At 32.9% G+C, this 18,780-nt stretch overlaps 1 protein-coding gene and 1 pseudogene across 1 annotated transcript; one reads left to right on the forward strand and one right to left on the reverse strand.

Moving 5' to 3' along the window:
• Positions 1-2,811: 2,811 nt before the first annotated feature.
• On the forward strand, positions 2,812-5,614 carry LOC107857367 (annotated as a pseudogene).
• Positions 5,615-5,915: 301 nt separating this feature from the next.
• On the reverse strand, positions 5,916-11,272 carry LOC107849818 (pectin acetylesterase 8). The gene is made up of 13 exons (XM_016694374.2): positions 10,898-11,272; positions 10,512-10,633; positions 9,884-9,966; positions 9,437-9,566; positions 9,266-9,345; positions 8,775-8,861; positions 8,553-8,677; positions 8,404-8,464; positions 7,918-7,971; positions 7,749-7,826; positions 6,808-6,913; positions 6,465-6,610; positions 5,916-6,355 (listed from the first exon to the last, which is right to left on the reverse strand). Exons 2-13 carry the CDS (start codon positions 10,630-10,632, stop codon positions 6,218-6,220), a joined length of 1,209 nt encoding a protein of 402 aa, XP_016549860.1. The 5' UTR covers position 10,633; positions 10,898-11,272; the 3' UTR covers positions 5,916-6,217.
• Positions 11,273-18,780: the final 7,508 nt, after the last annotated feature.

Raw genomic sequence — 18,780 nt, forward strand, 5'->3', positions numbered from 1 at the left:
GACTCTCTCAAACAGGATCAATGGATGAATTTTTGGTTAAATTTGAAGACCTCAAGGCTCAAATGCTTGTAAGGAATCCACACCTCAATGATGCTCACTTCCTATCTAGTTTTATGGGGGATTTGAAGTAAGAGATTCGATTTGCTATTAAGATGTCCAAACCAACTACACTTAAACTAGCTATTGAAAAAGTTAGGATGCAGGAGAAGGCAATAGAAGTTGCTCAGAGGAGAAATAAGGTCATAAACAAGCCCACTAGTATTGTAAACCACAATCCTAATACCAAGGTAGGTGGACCTAACCATTAAACCTAATACATTTAAACTGCGTCCAGAAGTTTATGAGTACAAGAAGACCAACACATTATGTTTTAAGTGTGGTGATAAGTATGTAGTTGGTCATCAATGTAAACAAAAACAACTTTAATAAGAGAAGTAGAGCCTTTTGAAGAGAGACCTGGAGTGATAGAGGATCCTTCCTATTCAGATGTAATTATTAAAGGAGAATTAGACCAGGAAGTTCAGGAGGTCGTATGCTTAAATGCACTATCAGATAACAATCAAGGGGTGAACATTATCCTAGTCAGTGGTACTGTAAAGAATAGAGCACTCAACTTGTTGATTGACTCAGGAAGCACTTATAGCTTTCTTGATAAAAACAGGTGTGACATGGTGCTTGGAAATGACTGGATGAAGAAGCACAATCCCACTAAATTTGATCATGAAAAGAAGTGTGGCATAAAGAGCAACAAGTTAGTGTTAAAGGAAATAGTTGAGAAAGGGAAGCTGAATATGATCACTAGTGGTACTATGAACAAGATGTTGAAAACAGGACAAACTCATATTGCTCGTTTGTTTATGATGAGTACAAATGACAACATAACCCAGGAGCTAGTGAATGATGCTATATTGAAGGTACTAGACTGATATCCAGATGTGTTCAAGGATCCAATGACCCTGCCTCCTGTTAGTCCCTTGATTATGCCATTTCTCTCAAAATAGGTGTTGTTTCGGTAAGTTTAAGGCCTTATAGGTACACGTACTATCAAAAGAATGAGTTGGATAAGCAAGTCACTGAAATGATCAACCAAGGCATAGTTCAGCCTAGCCAATCTCCATTCTCTTCACCAGTTTTATTGATCAAGAAGAAGGATGGATCCTAGAGATTTTGTGTAGACTACAGAAGGTTGAATGAGATCATTTCAAAAGACAAGTATCCAATACCTATAGTTGATGATTTATTGGATGAATTGCATGGTTTTATGATCTTTTCCAAAGTAGATCCCAGGGTTGGATACCACCAAATCAAGATGAAGGTTGAGGATGTCCATAAAACTATATTTAGGACCCATGTGAGCTATTATGAGTTTAAGGTGATGCCATTTGGCCTAACCAATGCACTTGCTACTTTTCAAGCCCTAATAAACCAAGTTTTCAGCCATTTTTCACAAGGTCTGTCTTAGTATTTTTAATGATATATCATTTATAGTGTGTCTGCAAAAGAGCATATTGAGCATCTAATAATTATGTTTGACAAATTAAGACATCACTCTCTGTATGATAAGAGGTCCAAATATTTATTTGGTCAACCTAAGGTTGAATACCTAGGTCATGTTATCAATGGAGATGGAGCATCTACTGATCCTGATAAGATCAAGGCTATGGTGGAGTGGCCTACTCCTAAGTCCTTAAAGGCTCTTAGAAGATTTTTAGGGCTGACAGGTTATTAGAGGAAATATGTGTCTGGTTATGGTATAATTTACAAACCTTTTACAAACATAATAAAAATTATACCTTTAAGTGGAATGAAGAAGTTGATATAGCATTTAAAGCTTTCAAAACCGCTATGTCCTTAACATCTGTATTTATACTGCCTGACTTTGGCAAGGAATTTATTGTGGAAACAACTGCTAGCCATTGTAATATTGGTGTTGTACTTATGCAGGAAGGCAAACCAGTGGCATACTTCAGTAAAGTGTTAACCCCAAAACACAGAGGTAAATCTATATATGAAAAGGAGTATATAGCCTTGTTGAATGTAGTGGACAAGTGGAGACACTACTTCTAGTTCAAACACTTTGTGATCAGGACTGATCATCATAGTTTGAAGTATTTGATGGGGCAAAGAGTTACCTCAGCCTTACAACAGTAAGGGCTTACTAAATTGTTGGGACTTGATAATGAGATCCAATATAAGAAGGGTGCTGAGAATAGGGTTGCTAATGCCCTATCCAGACAAGAAGGACAACTCTTGGTTATGAGTGTGACAATTTCAACTTGGATACAAGAGGTCACTAATAGCTATTTTGAGGATCCTCAGGTGCAAGAACTAATCTCTTAAGTCATTATAGATTTGCAAGGTCCTAGCTTATGGCATTACATTTTTGGGGTTTTGAGAAGAAAAGGGAATGTTTATATTGGAGCTACTAGAGGCTTAAGACAGTAGCTATTAACTATATTTCATGTTTCTCCTATGGGGAGGGGGGGTCATTCAGGGCAGCTATGCACCCTCAAGAGACTGTCTCAACTCTACTATTAGCCTAACACGGAATGGATGGTCAATGATTTAACTGCAGGTTGTGAAGTGTATCGAAGAAACAAAGATGACAATGCAACTTATCCTGGACTTTTGCAGCCACTACCTATTCCTAATCAATCTTGGAGCCAAATTAGCATGACTTTACTAAAGGACTTCCTAAATCTAGAGGCAAAAAGGTGATCCTGGTAGTAGTAGATAGATTGACCAAGTATTCATACTTTATTGCTTTATGACACCCTTATATTGCTGTCACGATAGATGAACATTATTGGAATAGGATACATTGTCTATATAGTGTTCCAGATTCCATAGTGACTGATAGGGATAAATTTTTTCTTAGCTATTTTTGGCAAGATTTATTCAAACTTTTGGGCACACAACTACACTACAACATAGTTTACTAACCCAAAAGTGATGGCCAAACTGAGAAAGTGAATAAATGTCTAGAGAATTATCTCAAGTGCATGGTGTCTAGCAGACCTACTCGTAGGGAGCCCTGGCTTACTGTTGCTGACTGGTGGTATAATACTATCCTCCACACTAGCCTGAAGTGCACTTCTTTTGAAGGTTTGTATGAGTATTCACCTCTACATCTGTCCATGGGACCACTAATAAAGACTAATGTTCCCGTGGCTGAGGATATTGTTTTGAAAAGACAACAGATGTATCAACTTCTTAAGGACAATTTGAGCAAAGCACAAGATAGGATAAAACATTATGCAGATAAGAGGAGATAAAAAGGGGAGTTTTAGGTGGGAGACATGGTCGATCTACCTCAAGATTCAACCTTACAGGCAAACCTCTATAGCATTGAGAAAAAAATTGAAGCTTTCGTCTAAATATTATGGTCCTTACAAGGTCATTTCCAGAATTGGATCAGTGGCTTACAAACTTGAATTACCATCAGTCTCTAAAGTACATCCAGTGTTCCATTTAACCTTTCTAAAAAGAAGGTAGGTTACAAGGTGGTGGTGCAATCGACTCTGCCTATTACTGAGAATAATGGTCAGTTTTTAGTCCAACCTGTGGCTATTTTACAAAGACAGATGATCAAAAAGAATAATGTGGGTGGAGTGAATGTTTTGGTTCAATGGTCAAATTTGCCACTAAAAGATGCTACCTGGGAAGACTATGACTTCCTTAAGGCCAAGTTTCTTAATTTCGATTCTCATCCTTGAGATCAAGGATGTTTTGAAGAAGGAGGAAATGTAATGATCCTACTTATGATAGCTTAGCATATTTTAAACAAGCAAGTAAAGAAACGCGGGCAGTGTGGATTGTAATTAAAGCACAAAAAGAGTGACTAATTCGCTGACCTGGACGACAAAGATTTAATTGTTATTAATGAGGTGCGAGCAAGGGTGGAGATAATGCCACTTCGCCAGAAGTCCTTATACAACGACTTGTGGTGAGAGAAAACACCAATGATAATCTAGTATTTCCTCTTCTTCCTCGTGCTCTCTTCTCCCACTTCTTTTTTTTCTCCTCTCTTCTAAATTTCTGATCCTCCTTTTCTCTTCTCTGCTAATTCAGGAACTTCTGGTGCCCATCTACCTAGTTATCGTAGATTAATTTAGTTCTTAATTTCCTTGTAATTGATGTCCATTTTTCCTATTTTTGAAGTAAATTAAAAATTGTTCGAAGAAAATTGAATGGTTTCACTTTTATTGTTGTTGAATTTAGTCAGAGTGAATACACAAAATAGCCAAGAGAAAATTCAACCCTTGACCCTACTTGAGTCCGCCTCGAACCCTAATTGGTTCCCCTTTGTTCTCTATGACTTACCTGTTTCACTTAAGAACTTTGTTTATATCAAAACAAGAAGAAACGTAAAATAGATACTTTGAACAATAGATAATTTGGGGTTTATTTTGATAAATATTTAAGGTAGAAAACGTAAACACCTCATAGTTCAGCTATGAAACTCAAAAAGAAGTGGATACTTTATGTGTGTTTTGACCATTTAACTCATTTAAAGTCTGTTTTTCATCTATTAAGCCATCATGTAAAAGGTGGCTTGGTACTCACCATGAGCTACCTGTTACGATTAGTACAAGTTAGTTCTAGGTTAGCAGCAGCAACAAAAACGTACCCAGTGTACTAATTAGCTGGAGAGGGTAAAGTGTATGCAAACCTTACCTCTATCAAAGAAGTAGAGAGGTTGTTTCCAATTAGTGACGGATCCAAGATTTAGGGGCCGTGGGTGACATGAGGTTCAGACACACATATTAACGCCCAAAGTTTTAAGATTCCGCCGGTAAACCATAACACCCAGCTATCTTCTTGGTTTCCTGGGTGTGCTTTTTTGAAGTTTATACCGATTATTACTTTTTTATATAGTTATACCGAGTCTGTGTTGGATTTAACGGGTGCCGAACCATCAAAAAAATGCATATAGGTCCGCCTCTGTTTCAAATAGATCCTCGGCTCATGAAAAAAAGTCCAACGTTGTTGCGAAAAATAAGTAATAAAAGTACAAGAATAAATAGCTCTAGGATAAGAAGCAAAATTGTATTTCTTGAAACCTAAGTGTGTGACCTAGTGGTCAATGAAGTGGTTGAGAATCATGAGGTGTCAGGTTTAAATCTCAGCAGAGACAAAAACACTAGGTGCTTTCTTCTCATTTGTCCTGGCCTTGGGAACAGAATTACCTCAGGTATTTTGTGGAATTAGTCGAGGTGTGCGCAAGTTGGCCCCAACACCCCGGTTATAAAAAAACTGCATTGTTTGCTTAAGCAGAAATGGTGATTCCTCCACCAGTTAGACCAGAAACAGTGATGAAATATCTCAAACTTATGTGCTGAGGATGCACTTCACAAACAAGTACATAAATGCCCAAGTAGTTCACATACCAACGGCAACAGTGGCTGCTTCCGTGAGCACACAAGAGAAAGGCGTAAGGCTTGCCACAATAGAAGCAAAAGCGAATGCTAGAGATGTTGCTGCTACTGCAAAAATTGGTAAGTTGTTGGCCAAATGTATTCCTGCCATATCGCTTAAGAGAGAGCAACGATACCATGAAAAGGTCAAAGCAGTTATTGATTCGGTTAGAGAAGCCGGTATAGAATTGGTTTGATTGGAACACCGTGACCATTTTCTCGTTTCATGATTATGTGTTCGACTGGCAATGTGTTGTTTGCAATCATCTCCATTCTTGCAACTGAACAATGTGTTGTTTGCAATGTATAGGATGTCACTTCTGACATTCCCAGTGCTGAATCTGTGATCACTTGGGTATAAAGTTGAAGTTAAACATGTAGTTTCTGTTCGGGGTTGGAAAATCCAAATTCATACGTGCGTACATTTGGCTTCAATGATCTGTCAAATTGACTCTTGACAAGCGAAAAGCATAACATAAATTGAGACAGAGAGTAGTATGCACCAAGAATGTTTAGTTAAGTTGAACCATGATACCCTTTGTCAACTTTCTGAGTTGTAAAGGATGTCAATATAGCACTATAATTATTGACTTTTACATTATAACAAGATACATAATATTAACCTCAAACAAAATGATACAAAACAGTTTCTACTAGGAAACCAAAACACAATTTTGTGCATTGTTGGCTTTCCCTTATTGCAATATAATCGATGCACACCTTTAATTCCATATTTTCTCTTTCTCCCTTGTGGAAAATTTTGTAAACTATGTATAACAATCTAAGAGAAAAAATTTCTATTAGTCTTCGGTATCGTCCTTGCTAGCATCCGATTCAAAATTCCGGTTCTTGCAGGTTTTGTTACAGGGGTAAGGACAATCAATCTCTTGGAACCGTTTTCTGTCGTAATACCAATCTCCAACTGCTTTGGCAATTGTCTGTAAGAACACAATTTTTAGCAGTGTCAATGGTTGTCTAAAACAGTAAGATAGAATCTTAGGTATGACCAACAGAATTTCAAAATAATTTTGTTAGCTGATTGCATACCGTGCCAGATAATACTGGCGAGTCGTCCCTCATCCATGTCTCTTGTGTTCCAGTTTGACAGTGTGCATAACAGGAATTGATGTAATACCCTCTTGTCGAGGAAGGGCCGAGTGAATTCAACGCTTTCAAGAACTCTGACCTAAAGGCTGAGAAATAAATTCCATGTATTAGACACAAAGAGCAAAGCACAGCTTCTGAATGTAAGTACTTCATATGATTTAGCACCTTCACGCTTACTACAACCAGTTATTTTTAGTTTTAAGTATTTAGAGTCCAATGATCGATAGCTTAACGGTGTATTCCTACTGAATGAAAGAACGACAAAGGGCTTAAGAGTTTGAACCTTGCATGGTTTGGAGCTGAGAAGACGAGCATTTCAGTATGTCAAGCTTGCAGTTGCGCCAAGTTCCATGAGGATCAGCAACACCGGGAGCTAAAATGTTCTTTATCTGAAAAATTTAAGAATAATAAATAAGCAAAAATCATCGATTTAAAGGGCAAAATTATCCTCGTAAATAGTGTATCTATATATAACATGTCTTTGAGATACTATAACCAAACAAAAAAATGTTACTGGTCGTAGTGGAACTTTTGTCTTATTGAGTGAGGAAACTTTTACTAATCAGAAGCGTTAGTGTCTATCCTGCACCCCTACGTGATGAAGTCAACAGAGAAGAGGGAAGGAGCAGAAAGCCACTTGACTCTAAGGAGAGAAACGTATTGGTGGAGCTAGAAGAACAGTGATGGAGATATAGGACAGAGATAAAGAGAACTCGTCTCATAGAATAGACGAAGCAATTCATATTAACCACAACTTATGAAAGAGCTACTTGTAAAAACATCTTCTTACTACTGTGAGTCCTTTCCTCAAGCATTTTACGACTTGAGTAACTTGAATAGGTGATTAAATTCTGAGGCAAACGTGGTAAGCTGATCGTCTTGAGGTGACCATATTCTCTATTAAGCCTATGGTAGCTGTAAAAATTTACTCGTTAAATGATGATAGAACAAGAAAATGAGTTTGTTCTCTCTCGGTAGCATAAAGACTTAGGATTCGTATGACCTGATATCAACTCGTGTTTCCTTTATATTTTATCTGAAGATGTTTTACGATCCTTTTTCTGCTTTATTTCTACAATGTGAAAGCTAACTGCGCATTTCATTTCCTAAAATCATACATAACTTGGAGGAAATCAACATTACAAACGAGGAAAAAATTGTCAGAAGCTCGAACCAAAGCATACAAAAAATAAAATCAACACGAAATTTCAGACATGAACTGACCTGCCAGGAATCATAGGCTGCATTTACTAGGAAAAGTGGTGTCTGGATTTGTTGCGCAACGTTTTGTGGGAAAAAGCACTGCAACAAAAATCGTGGTGTTCTCACATAAGACTATGGATCAAATAAGGGGAAAAAAAATATATTTTTGTGAAAATAACGTTCATCTTACCAATCCCGGTTTCAGTCTTGAGGTACACGATTGAGGCAAATTCTTCGTGGAACCCTGAATCAAAATAACATAACACAATTAGTAAGAGTAAAATTGAATCTATAGAACTTTCTTAGTGACTATACTGTTACACCCGATTTTTCACTCATCTTCATACACGAAAAATTTACAGTTCATTGTAGGTCTGAGCATCATTTTTGGTATGAAGGGGACGTTATGACCAGCAGATTATGTCACAGAGAATTACTCCCTCTGTCTCTATGTGAAGTTGTTTGGCTGGGCATGGAGTTTAAGATGAACAAAAGACTTCTGAAACTTATAGTTTAAGACAAGCCATAGATATATGTGTGGATATAAACCATTTCAGTAAGCATAAAATGAGAAGTTTAAAGTTAGAATTGTTAATACTAAATATAGAAAGATGTCATTTATTCAAGACGGACTAAAAAGAAAGAGTGCCATATAGATTGGAAAGGAGAGACATACATGTGTATTAGCAACTTCATTGTAGAACTGTTCAATATGAGAGGTACCGGCAATAGTCTGCCTGCAACAGAGAATCAAAAATTTTACTAGTACCAAATCAGAAATTTAAATTCTCGCAAATTTTAACAAACACGAATCGCGTAACTTACGTATTGATAAAGAAACCAGCATCTGAGAGACATTTGACTTTAGCACCAGGTGGAAGTAGACCTTTAAATCTATCACAATGTAGAATCGCAGCCAAACTACCAGCTGAACATCCCCCAAGAATAGCCTACGATTCGAAAAAAAAAGTCCAGTCAACAACTAAACAATTTGGCACGATGAGTACACTCGGCTGCAATAATGTATAATCGATTGATTCATCCTACATTCTGAGCATTCTTCATTCCTTTAGCCAAGAAATCCTCCATAACAGCTGAAAAAATCCTGGCTCCTCTGTAGAATACTTTGGTTTTCTGACATAATTCAACATGTCCATTAAGAATCAATGAAAATACTTCCAACTCTATAATCACGATACTTGGACAGCTCGTTGTTTATATTAAATCAATAAGAATGAATGGTCAAAAAGACATCTGAACTATCACTTTTTCACGAGTTTCACACTCAAAACTATTAGTTGTTCCATTTTTCTACCTGAACTATCATCTATGTATCAAAATGCACCTTAACTATCAGCGGTTCCTTTTTCGTTCAGTTGAGTTGAGTTGTGTTTTAATACATAGATGGTGATAGTTCAGGTGAAAAAATGGCACGACTGATAGTTGGACGTCAAACACGCAAAGAACGATAATTCAGGAGTGCTTTTGACCCATTATTTCTCAATCAATAATTGTATAGTATTTTAACATAGACTTACTGGATCGACTGCTTCAACGTCACCAGTAAAGGATGATCCATCGCAATATCTAATTCTAATTCTGTTCCAGTTGTAAAAGTCTACAATTTCCAAAACACAATCAATCAGAATAATGTTTTAAGAATAAAAAAGGCGTGAAAACGATTTATATGAACAAGGATGAAACTCTACCTGGATTAAACTTCGCCTTGTTGCTCAAAATCCCCGAGAAGGACACTGTCTTTACCATCAGTTTTGATGATCCCAATCGTGTTTTTGTACGAGCAAGGCAAGTTGTGGCGTTGTTGCACCATGCTCCTCCCTGAAAATTCCCATAGACATAGGTATGAATTCAGATGAAAATTCATTTACGCGATCTATCATTTTAAAAATTTCAATAAAACTCACTCGGAATGTGTTCAAAATTCATGTAATAACTCGTTTTTTATAACAATGCTATCCAGACCAACTTACGCACACCTCGACGATCTTGTTTCAAGAATTCAAAAGGGTATCATAGAGCCTAAAAATCTACATTTTAACTCTTCGGAGACATCTGATTTGGAACAATACAGAGAACATTAACAAATCGAGAAATGATCCAAATTTACTCATAAAAAAAAAAGGCACCAAACAAACCTCAAGTTGGATGAACCAATTGTTAACACCTGCTCCAAATCCTTTATCAAAATGGTATGCTGGCGGACTCCCATCCAAACATACTGCAAACACAACATTGACATCAAAAAAATCAAAACATTTTCACATTCCTAAATATTTTTTTACTCTGAGTCAGTGACGGATTCAGGATTTAGACATCGTCAATTCTAATTTGAACTTATAAGTCCAAAAAATATATATTTAACTCCATATTTTTTCACAAAAATATACCCATGACGTCAACTGTGGATCTAGGGATGGAGCTACAGTTCTTACGAGTTTTGGATTTGCTTTGGTCTAGACCAAGTAGTTGTGTTAAATTCACTTAGTATGTATAAATATTAATAAGCTACCATTTCTAAGAACTCATAAACTCAAAATCTTAACTCGGCCTTTGATCAGATTCCCCCTCAAAATCAATACATTTCCACATTCCTGAAATCTTTTCCATAGTCGGATTCAGAATTTAAACGTCATAGACTCTAAGTTGAAACTACAAGTTCTAAAATATATATTTAACTCTGTCTATATATATTATTTGTTTCCCACATCAAAATACATAATAATGTATTTGTATATAAATAATGTGATTGAAAGAAATTCTTACCAGCTCCTTTAGCTACTGCACTCTCTAGATAAGTAATATCAACTGGATGACCTTCACTAATTAAAACAATTAGCAAAGTAATTATTGCATGTAACCATAGTTGCATTGCCCTTTTTACCATCCTGCATATTAATTACATATGTTAAAAATAAGTACAAATCAATATAAATAACCAAAAAATAAAAAAGAGCAGAAAAGTCTAAATAATGAAACAACAAAGAAAAGCCAAGAAAAGAAAAACATCTCATTTTGAGAAAGATTTAATACTTACATTTAATATACTACCTGTATCTCTGTTTTAGCAAGATTTTATTTCTTAACCATGTCAGAACAAACATAAAAATTACTACAAATACAGAAATGAAATTTAAGTTCAATATAATTACCTGGAATAGCAATGATTCTGAAGGGAAAAAAAATGTCAAATGAAATTATTTTTGTTGAAATTTTGCAGTATAAATTTAGCTAGCTGTGTATTTTGTGTTTGGAGCTAAAATTAGAAAAAATAAATTGAGGGGGAACAAAAAAGCAGGGTCCCTAAAGCATCTGATGTCTGAAAGTATAGAGCAGAAGTATATATTTATACTAAAAAAAAGTAATTGGGTGTGCTATAACTCCCGTTATGTACGGAGTACGGAAAGTGTCGGATCACAAAAATCTACTGAACGCAACTTCACTTTCCATTTTTGCAAGCACTATTTCAACGTCTTGGACTCGTGACCTGACTCTTGTCAGACGACAATAACTTTATCAGTTACTTCAAAACTTTCCTTTAAAAGCATATATTTATATTGAAAAAAATAACTGTCTACATTGATGTTATCATGTCGATGATCTATTAAAAACAGTCTATTTATCATCCGAGTTAGTAATAAACTCTGTTTACATACTTATTTTATTTAAGATCACTTATAAAATTATACTGAATATATTTTATTCGTTGGTGATGTTATCAATTTTTTATACTGAATGTAGTTTAATGTGTTATATTAATTTACTGTACATTTATTTTTGTAACATTTAACAGTTACTGAAGCCGTTACTATTCTTGAAGAATTCTTGTGATGATTCTGAAAATTTAATCAAAAATATTGTCTGTTTAAGATTTTCAAAAAAAAATAAAAATTTAAAAGCTTCTTTTAGTAGAGAAGTACAAAACTTTACATCATCCAATCACTTTCACTTGTTATAGCACAGTAACAGGTCTTATTTTCATAATTTTTCATATTTTATGAAGATTTACTTGTAGAATTCTTTGCATAATTTAACACTATACACAATGACGAATCTAGCACATATTATGTAGATTTAAGAGGAATCAATTACTTTTGTAAGGGTAACATATATTAAGAGAAACAATAACATACATATACAGTCTCATAATAAATGTATTTTTATAGGGCAAAAAAATTATTTTCGGTAGTCCGTAAACTCAAGAGTCTTGTTTCAAAACACATTTGAAAAAAAAATTGGGGAATAAATATCTATAGATATTTCATTGTGAATTCATTTATTATTGCACTTTAACTTAACATCACTATAAAATATAAATTCATAAATTTTACTCCATGTGATGAGTTCATGACTGAGCTACAGGCAAAGGTGAATTCGATCACAGATCTCCCACATGAGAGCAAGGGCGGATCTAAAGTCAATTTTGGGGTGCTCCGACACCAGTTACATCCTATGCAGAGTAGATATAGTTTTATATAAAATATATAAAAATCGATATAAGACTTAAAAAATCATCTAGCAAATCAAAAAGATAGATGCATAGGTATTTTATTTTCGAGGCGGAACTTTAAAGCCTGAGCGTCAATATATGTGTTCCGATTTTTCAAGCATTCATAATTTCTAAATCCGCCACTGCATGCAAGATGCACCTACCAAACACTCAATCATGCCCTCGCGGGCAATAATAATACTGCATCTTAATATATGCTTTTTATTCATTTTTATATTATTGTAGGATGAGAATCTTTTCAAAAGCTTCCCTGTTTTGGTATCCAAAATAAAGAAAGAGGAGAGAAAGATCCAATCTTAAAGCTGTTTTTTTTTTTATTTCTTTTAAAAATGAATAATAAAGTGCCTGAAAGCAATTAAAATTATTTGAAAAAAGGAAGCTGCCGACACTTCACTATAAGTTCATTATTCGAAGGTAATATGTGCTTTTTGTTGAAGAAAAAAGGTTGCCTAGTTTGGCTTATTGTTATTTCTTCCTAGATTATCATATTATTTTAAATATTATATATATATATATGAATGTCGTCTTTCGTCTTTCCTTATTTAACAACTATTTAATAGCATCATTCTTATATAATAAGAAAAAGTAACTAAAAAGTAGATATTAAAGTAAGTTTAAGATGAACAATTTTATAAACTTTATAAAGTCATTATTTATTTCTTAAATTCTATATTCGGTCAAATATAGACATATAAAATGAGATGAAGGAGTATATGTAACTGGGGGTAGGGGATGGAGAACTAGAAATGAAATTAAATATGAGAAACAAACAACAACTTAAGAGTTCAAATATTCAATCGATTGAGCTATTAAAATTCCTTTATTTTTACATTCTCTCTTTTTATTTGCATGTTTTGTTTGAGTTGAGCAATTATCATAATCAGTCTCTTTATCATCAAGAAAAGAATAAGATATATGTATATATGATGATGCTTCTCAAATTTTACCTGTATGAATATATTGGGTATACTGTTATTGTTATTTGTGCGCTTTTTTATTTTCTTTTTTCAAACTACTTTAAAATCCTTTTCTTGAACGAATGTGTATTGAAAAGGATAAATATTGTGTATACGATATTCTTCTTCGATTTCACTCATGATAGATATATCAATACTGTCGCTTCTGCATTTTGATATTTTTATCTTTTAAAATTACTTTAAAATACTTTCCTTGAGCGGATTATCCATAGAAACAATCTATGTACCTGTGAAAAGAAATGAGATCCATTAATATATATACACTTTTTTTTTATATTCTACTTGTGAAAATATATTGAATATTATATTATTATTTTTTTAAAAATAAAAAGTGGTTGCCAAGTATAGTGATGTTGTGCACAGATTTGACAAATGCCATGTGCTAAGTTATGGAACCTTATCGGTTTACGCGTTCCACATTCAATGAATGGAGAAAAACTGTTGGAGTGAAATTTGGAAAGTAAGTGATCATTATTCTTTCTTTGTTTTGTCTTTTTTTTTTCTTTGTGATAGTGTATTTTTCTTGAAAATTTTTTGATGATCCATATCATGAAAATAATAATTTTTGGAAGTTAAAATTAAAGTTAAAGTTGAAACTAAAATTAGTGTTGTGTTTGATTATGCATATAAATTGGACTTATTTTTAAAATTTTGTGAGAAAAGTAAGAGTAAAAAAGTGAAATAAATTTAATTATTTTTATTTTTAAAAATAATTTTTATTAAAATAAAATAATTTTAATGGCCAAACACTATTACCTTATTTTTCTCACTAAATAATTTTTCAAAAAAAAAAAAACAAATTATGAGGACCAAACGTCTACTTATTCTAAATTTTTGGAGGATCAATGTAATAGAGTGTTTTTTTAATAAAAAAAGTTGTTTCATTATTAAAATAGTATAATACAGTCACTTTTAAAATTTTGTATACATTCACCAAATAAAAAATGTTTAAATTCAGAATATAGTATCGTGAGTGAAGTGAGATACTTATATTCCTAGATAAATAAATATCATTTATTTAGTAACGGAAGGAATAATATATAATCAACAAAACAACAACATAATCAATGAACTTTAACAAGTGAGTGTGAGGAGGATAGAACGCATATTATAAGGATTACTATCTCGTAAAATTAAGAAATTGTTTCTGAAAGATCATCGGCTCAAATGCATCAAATCCAAACATATCAATTAATAACAAAACTAATAACATCACAAAATCATATGTAGATCGAAACATAGATAAATAACATATGACGATTGATATCAAAAGTAAAAAAGTACGGTAGCAATTACTACGATACATACCAACAAATATATACCTACGAACAACAAGACATCACTCTATTCTTAATTACCTAACTAATACTTTATCTTAGTTAGCGTCCTTCATAATTTTCTATTTAAAATCATATCTTCGTTAAGCCAGACCTACGTTAAGATCTATCTAATCACTTGTATAATAATAAAGTAATCTTTTTCTTATAAAGAAAAACTTGAAATATAGAACAAAAAATTTATGTCCAAATGGGTGTTGGTGGTTCGAAATAGAGAGGCGTCAAGCGGAAGCTTAAAATTTGCAAATTATGGAATGATACATCAGACGACAAAGAAAACTAAACTAAAAACATAATATTATTGATATATTTTGATCAAGAGACATATAATGAAAACCTAATATCGAAAAACAATAAACCTATTGGGAGATATTCCCCCTCCTCCCCTTAAACAGAGACTCTTTGAATACTACATTATAGATGTTATTGTATTTTTAGTACAAAAAGAAGGGTCTTCTATTTATAAAGTTCTAAAACCTTTTTCTAAGAAAAAGGTTTGTCAAATATAAAAAAATTTTATATTTTTCTTTTCAAAAAAATAAAAGTAATTATGGTATTACTTTTATTTCCCTTCTAAGAAAAATATAACTTAATTTTAATAAAAAAAATTAGGACAAAAACCATGGATCTTTGAAAAATGGAATAACTAAATTATTTTTATTTCATTTCAATGTCTACTTTTCCTTTCTATCTCCCATGCAGCACTTTTCCAAGTAGGACCACATGAGAAAGAGAAGGATGATGTTTCCTAGAAAAGCACATATGAATAATTTAAAAGGGCTATTAGGTAAACACACGTGAATGCCGGTGATTATTTTATGTCATATTACTCTCTGCGTCTTCTTCAACTAATTTCAATATTTTACATATTTGCTTTTACTTTTTATTCCTTCATAATTTCTTTTTATTGAAATTAGATAGTAAAATTAAAATTCTTTTTCACTTTATAAATTTTTGTAAAAGTTGGAGTTGGAATCATAGCTTTATCTTTTAAAAATTTAGCAAAATTATTCAATTTTGACTTATTTATTCAAAATATATAATTAAATTTAATCTAAAAAAATAATATTTCAAAATATATAACCACATAATAAGATAAATTAGATCACATATACAAGTTACAACATACTATTACAAATATATTTTAACTTTATTTGAAAATTTTGAAGTTGAAGTTATATTTTATTATATAACTATACAAATAATAAAATTAGTCATTTTTATAACTATCACAAAAATTACCTTAAAATTTGAAAAAGAAGTGAGGATAAGATTTTGGATATTTTTCAAATTTAAATTATATTAGAAAGAAATTATATTATACTTTTTTAAAAATATTTCTAAAAAATATTTCTATTATCAGACTTTATATTGTTGGGTCCGTGCCTTGCACGGACATTTCGTAACTAGTATATATATAAGGTATGATAAATAATTTGATGGTGAAATAATAATAATAATTTAAAAATATTTTGTAATAATTTTATTTAATTTATAGTAATAGATATTATATATATTTCTTATAACTATGATGTTTTGAACTAGCTTTTTACCTACTTTTACTAAATTCACCAGATACCTACAAGCAATAATTATTAGATAAGATGGGAAGATTTAACTAGTGCTTTTTATTTCTATTAGAATTTGTAACTTGATGTTCTCGATTAGCTCTATTGACCAACCACCAGATGCAAATGGATATTATTTAATTTCAAGAATAATCTCATAAAATATCATTATATATGGCGGCCCACCAATCAAATCATTGGTAAATTGAGTTGTGAACCATTGTTGAACCAAGCTGTCATTCACCAACCAGACATCATTTCTTTGTTGGATTCTTCTTATTTTCATTCGGCACATGGGAAGACACAGCCCAAGATTTCAAGTTTTCAACTAAGAAGGTTCAACGTTTGAAGAAAAATTAATCGATGAGATTTAATATCTATTATATATATAAGTTAATCTCAATCATACATATATAGTATAGTTCTCTGTTGAAGAGGGTTCATTGTCAAAGGCCGCTTCTACCTCCACATTTGATGTTCTAACTAATTTGAATTTATGCTAAAAAATTTCATATTAAAGGGGTAACATGTGCCCCGTAACTTAGGTGATTTCATGCTGAGAGAGTTCAAGTACGAGCAGTGGCGGATGTACATGTATTCCAGGGGTTCATTCGAACCCTCTTCGTCGGAAAATTATACTATTTTTACATGATAAAAAAAAAATTATGTATAAATAATAGAGACTGAACCTCCTTCAACTAGTCCGTATATGTACTACTGAATTCCCTCACTGAAAATCCTGGATCCGCCTCTGAGCATGAGGGATCAATTTAATGATGAAAAAATACTTACTATTCCATGATACTATTGAGTGGTCCCAACCGGAGATCTAATTGTTGGTGTTTATCCTGACTTTCTTACCATAATTAGGTTTTTCTTTAGGTGTCGTAATTGAGTTTCCTTTAAGGAAAAGAAAAACATATTCTCCATATTTGGCTAATCCTTATTCTTATAGGAAAAAGGTTATAGACTCTATAAATAGAGGCCCCTTTCTTCTTATTTTGTACCATCCACAATGTAGTTTTAGGAGTTTGAAAGTTTCGTTTGGGAGAAACTTTGTGAGACACAAGTGTTACAGTATCACTTGTGTGACTGTTATGAACCAATTATCCTACATTGGAAAAATAGAGAAATTCTAAGGGGATTATAAGTCAAATGGGTTCTCCTACCTATTAGATTTGTCTTTTAGGTTGGACTCTCCCATTTGGTTTATAACATTGGTGCTTTCATTGAGAGTCCCACGCGTTGGGCCGTGACTCGGAGTGATGGCCTGGACCCAAGAGGGGATGCCAGCCATGACCAACTGGGCGTAGCTGTGACCAACGAGGATCAATCCACAAGTGGGGAGCTGTGCGTTGGGTTGTGACTCGTAGTGGTGGCCTGGACCCAAGAGGGGTGCCAGCCGTGACTAACTGGGCATAGCCGTGACCAACGAGAATCGATCCACATGTGGAGCTGCGAATCAGAGTGGTGGCCTGGACCTAAGAGGGGTGTCAGCCGTGGCCAATGAGGTCGTTGGTTCTCAAGCGGAGACGATTGTTATGAACCAATTATCCCACATTGAAAAAATAGAGAAATGCTAAAGGGATTATAAGTCAAATGAGTTCTCCCACCTATTAGACTAGTCTTTTTATATAGTGGATTGCTCATCTCTTTGTAGATGTAGGTCGATTGACCGAACCACGTTAAATTATTGTGTCTCTTTTGATGTATTTCTTGTTTGTCTTCTTATTTGGCGTCTTTTGAGGTTTACTTTGCTAGCTTTCACGGTCCTAACACTAATGCGGGATAACCTTATTCGTGCATGTCCAATTTCACGAATAAATTAAAGTGAAGTACTAAAAAAGTATTTCAGCTCTTCCTTACAAGATTTCATTGGATAAAGAATTTAAATAAGAAGGAAAATTATTGGAACTAATCATATTAAACTCAATATTAACACGCACCAATTAAGAGTAAAATAAAAATATATATATACGAAATGTATTTATTTAAATAAATTTAATTAACTAACAAAGAAATATTATCATATTAAAAAGTTGATTGTGCTAAAAAGTTGTGTAGGAATTCGGTATGGAATTGCAGGATATTCATAACACACAAAAAGGAAAAAAAACAACAACTCTAAACAGATTTTCTTGCGTTTAAATTTATTAACTAGTAATGAATAAGTTTCAAGACAAACCTGATAGTGAAGTTTGTAATACAAAATATGAAGACTATGCGTATCCACACCAAAAGCGATCTGTGCTATCAACTCGTTGATCAATAAAACTCACAAAAAAAATTGTATTATGAATAATGTATTGAGATTTTAAAAAAATAAAAAAATCAACTCACAATAAAGTAAGATGAAAATACTTTTTTTTATTAATTATATTTTCTCTCTTGATTTTGAACTGTCACACTTTTAATAAAGTTGTTTCCTCATAAGAATTTTCTCATAGCGAAAACCTTTTGATCACGATTCAAATTTTTTCTCGTAATGAAAACTTTTTTTATAAACTTATTTTATAGAATCTTTCCATCACCCGTTTATATAATATTTTTTTCTTATTTAATTAAGGTAATAATTTAGTTGAGGTAAGAATTTAATTTTATAATTAAACTTTTATAGAAAATTTTCCAAATTACTGAATCTCG

This window comes from Capsicum annuum, chromosome 1 (assembly GCF_002878395.1).
Source record: "Capsicum annuum cultivar UCD-10X-F1 chromosome 1, UCD10Xv1.1, whole genome shotgun sequence".
NCBI lineage: Eukaryota > Viridiplantae > Streptophyta > Magnoliopsida > Solanales > Solanaceae > Capsicum > Capsicum annuum.

Coding starts and splice junctions, on each gene's coding strand:
- LOC107849818 (XM_016694374.2), bottom strand. CDS start 10,632: ATGGTAAAAAGGGCAATGCAACTATGGTTACATGCAATAATTACTTTG. Junction 8,862..9,265: donor ACGTTGAAGCAGTCGATCCA/GTAAGTCTATGT, acceptor GAATTATGTCAG/AAAACCAAAGTATTCTACAG. Junction 6,914..7,748: donor CAGCCTATGATTCCTGGCAG/GTCAGTTCATGT, acceptor TAAATTTTTCAG/ATAAAGAACATTTTAGCTCC.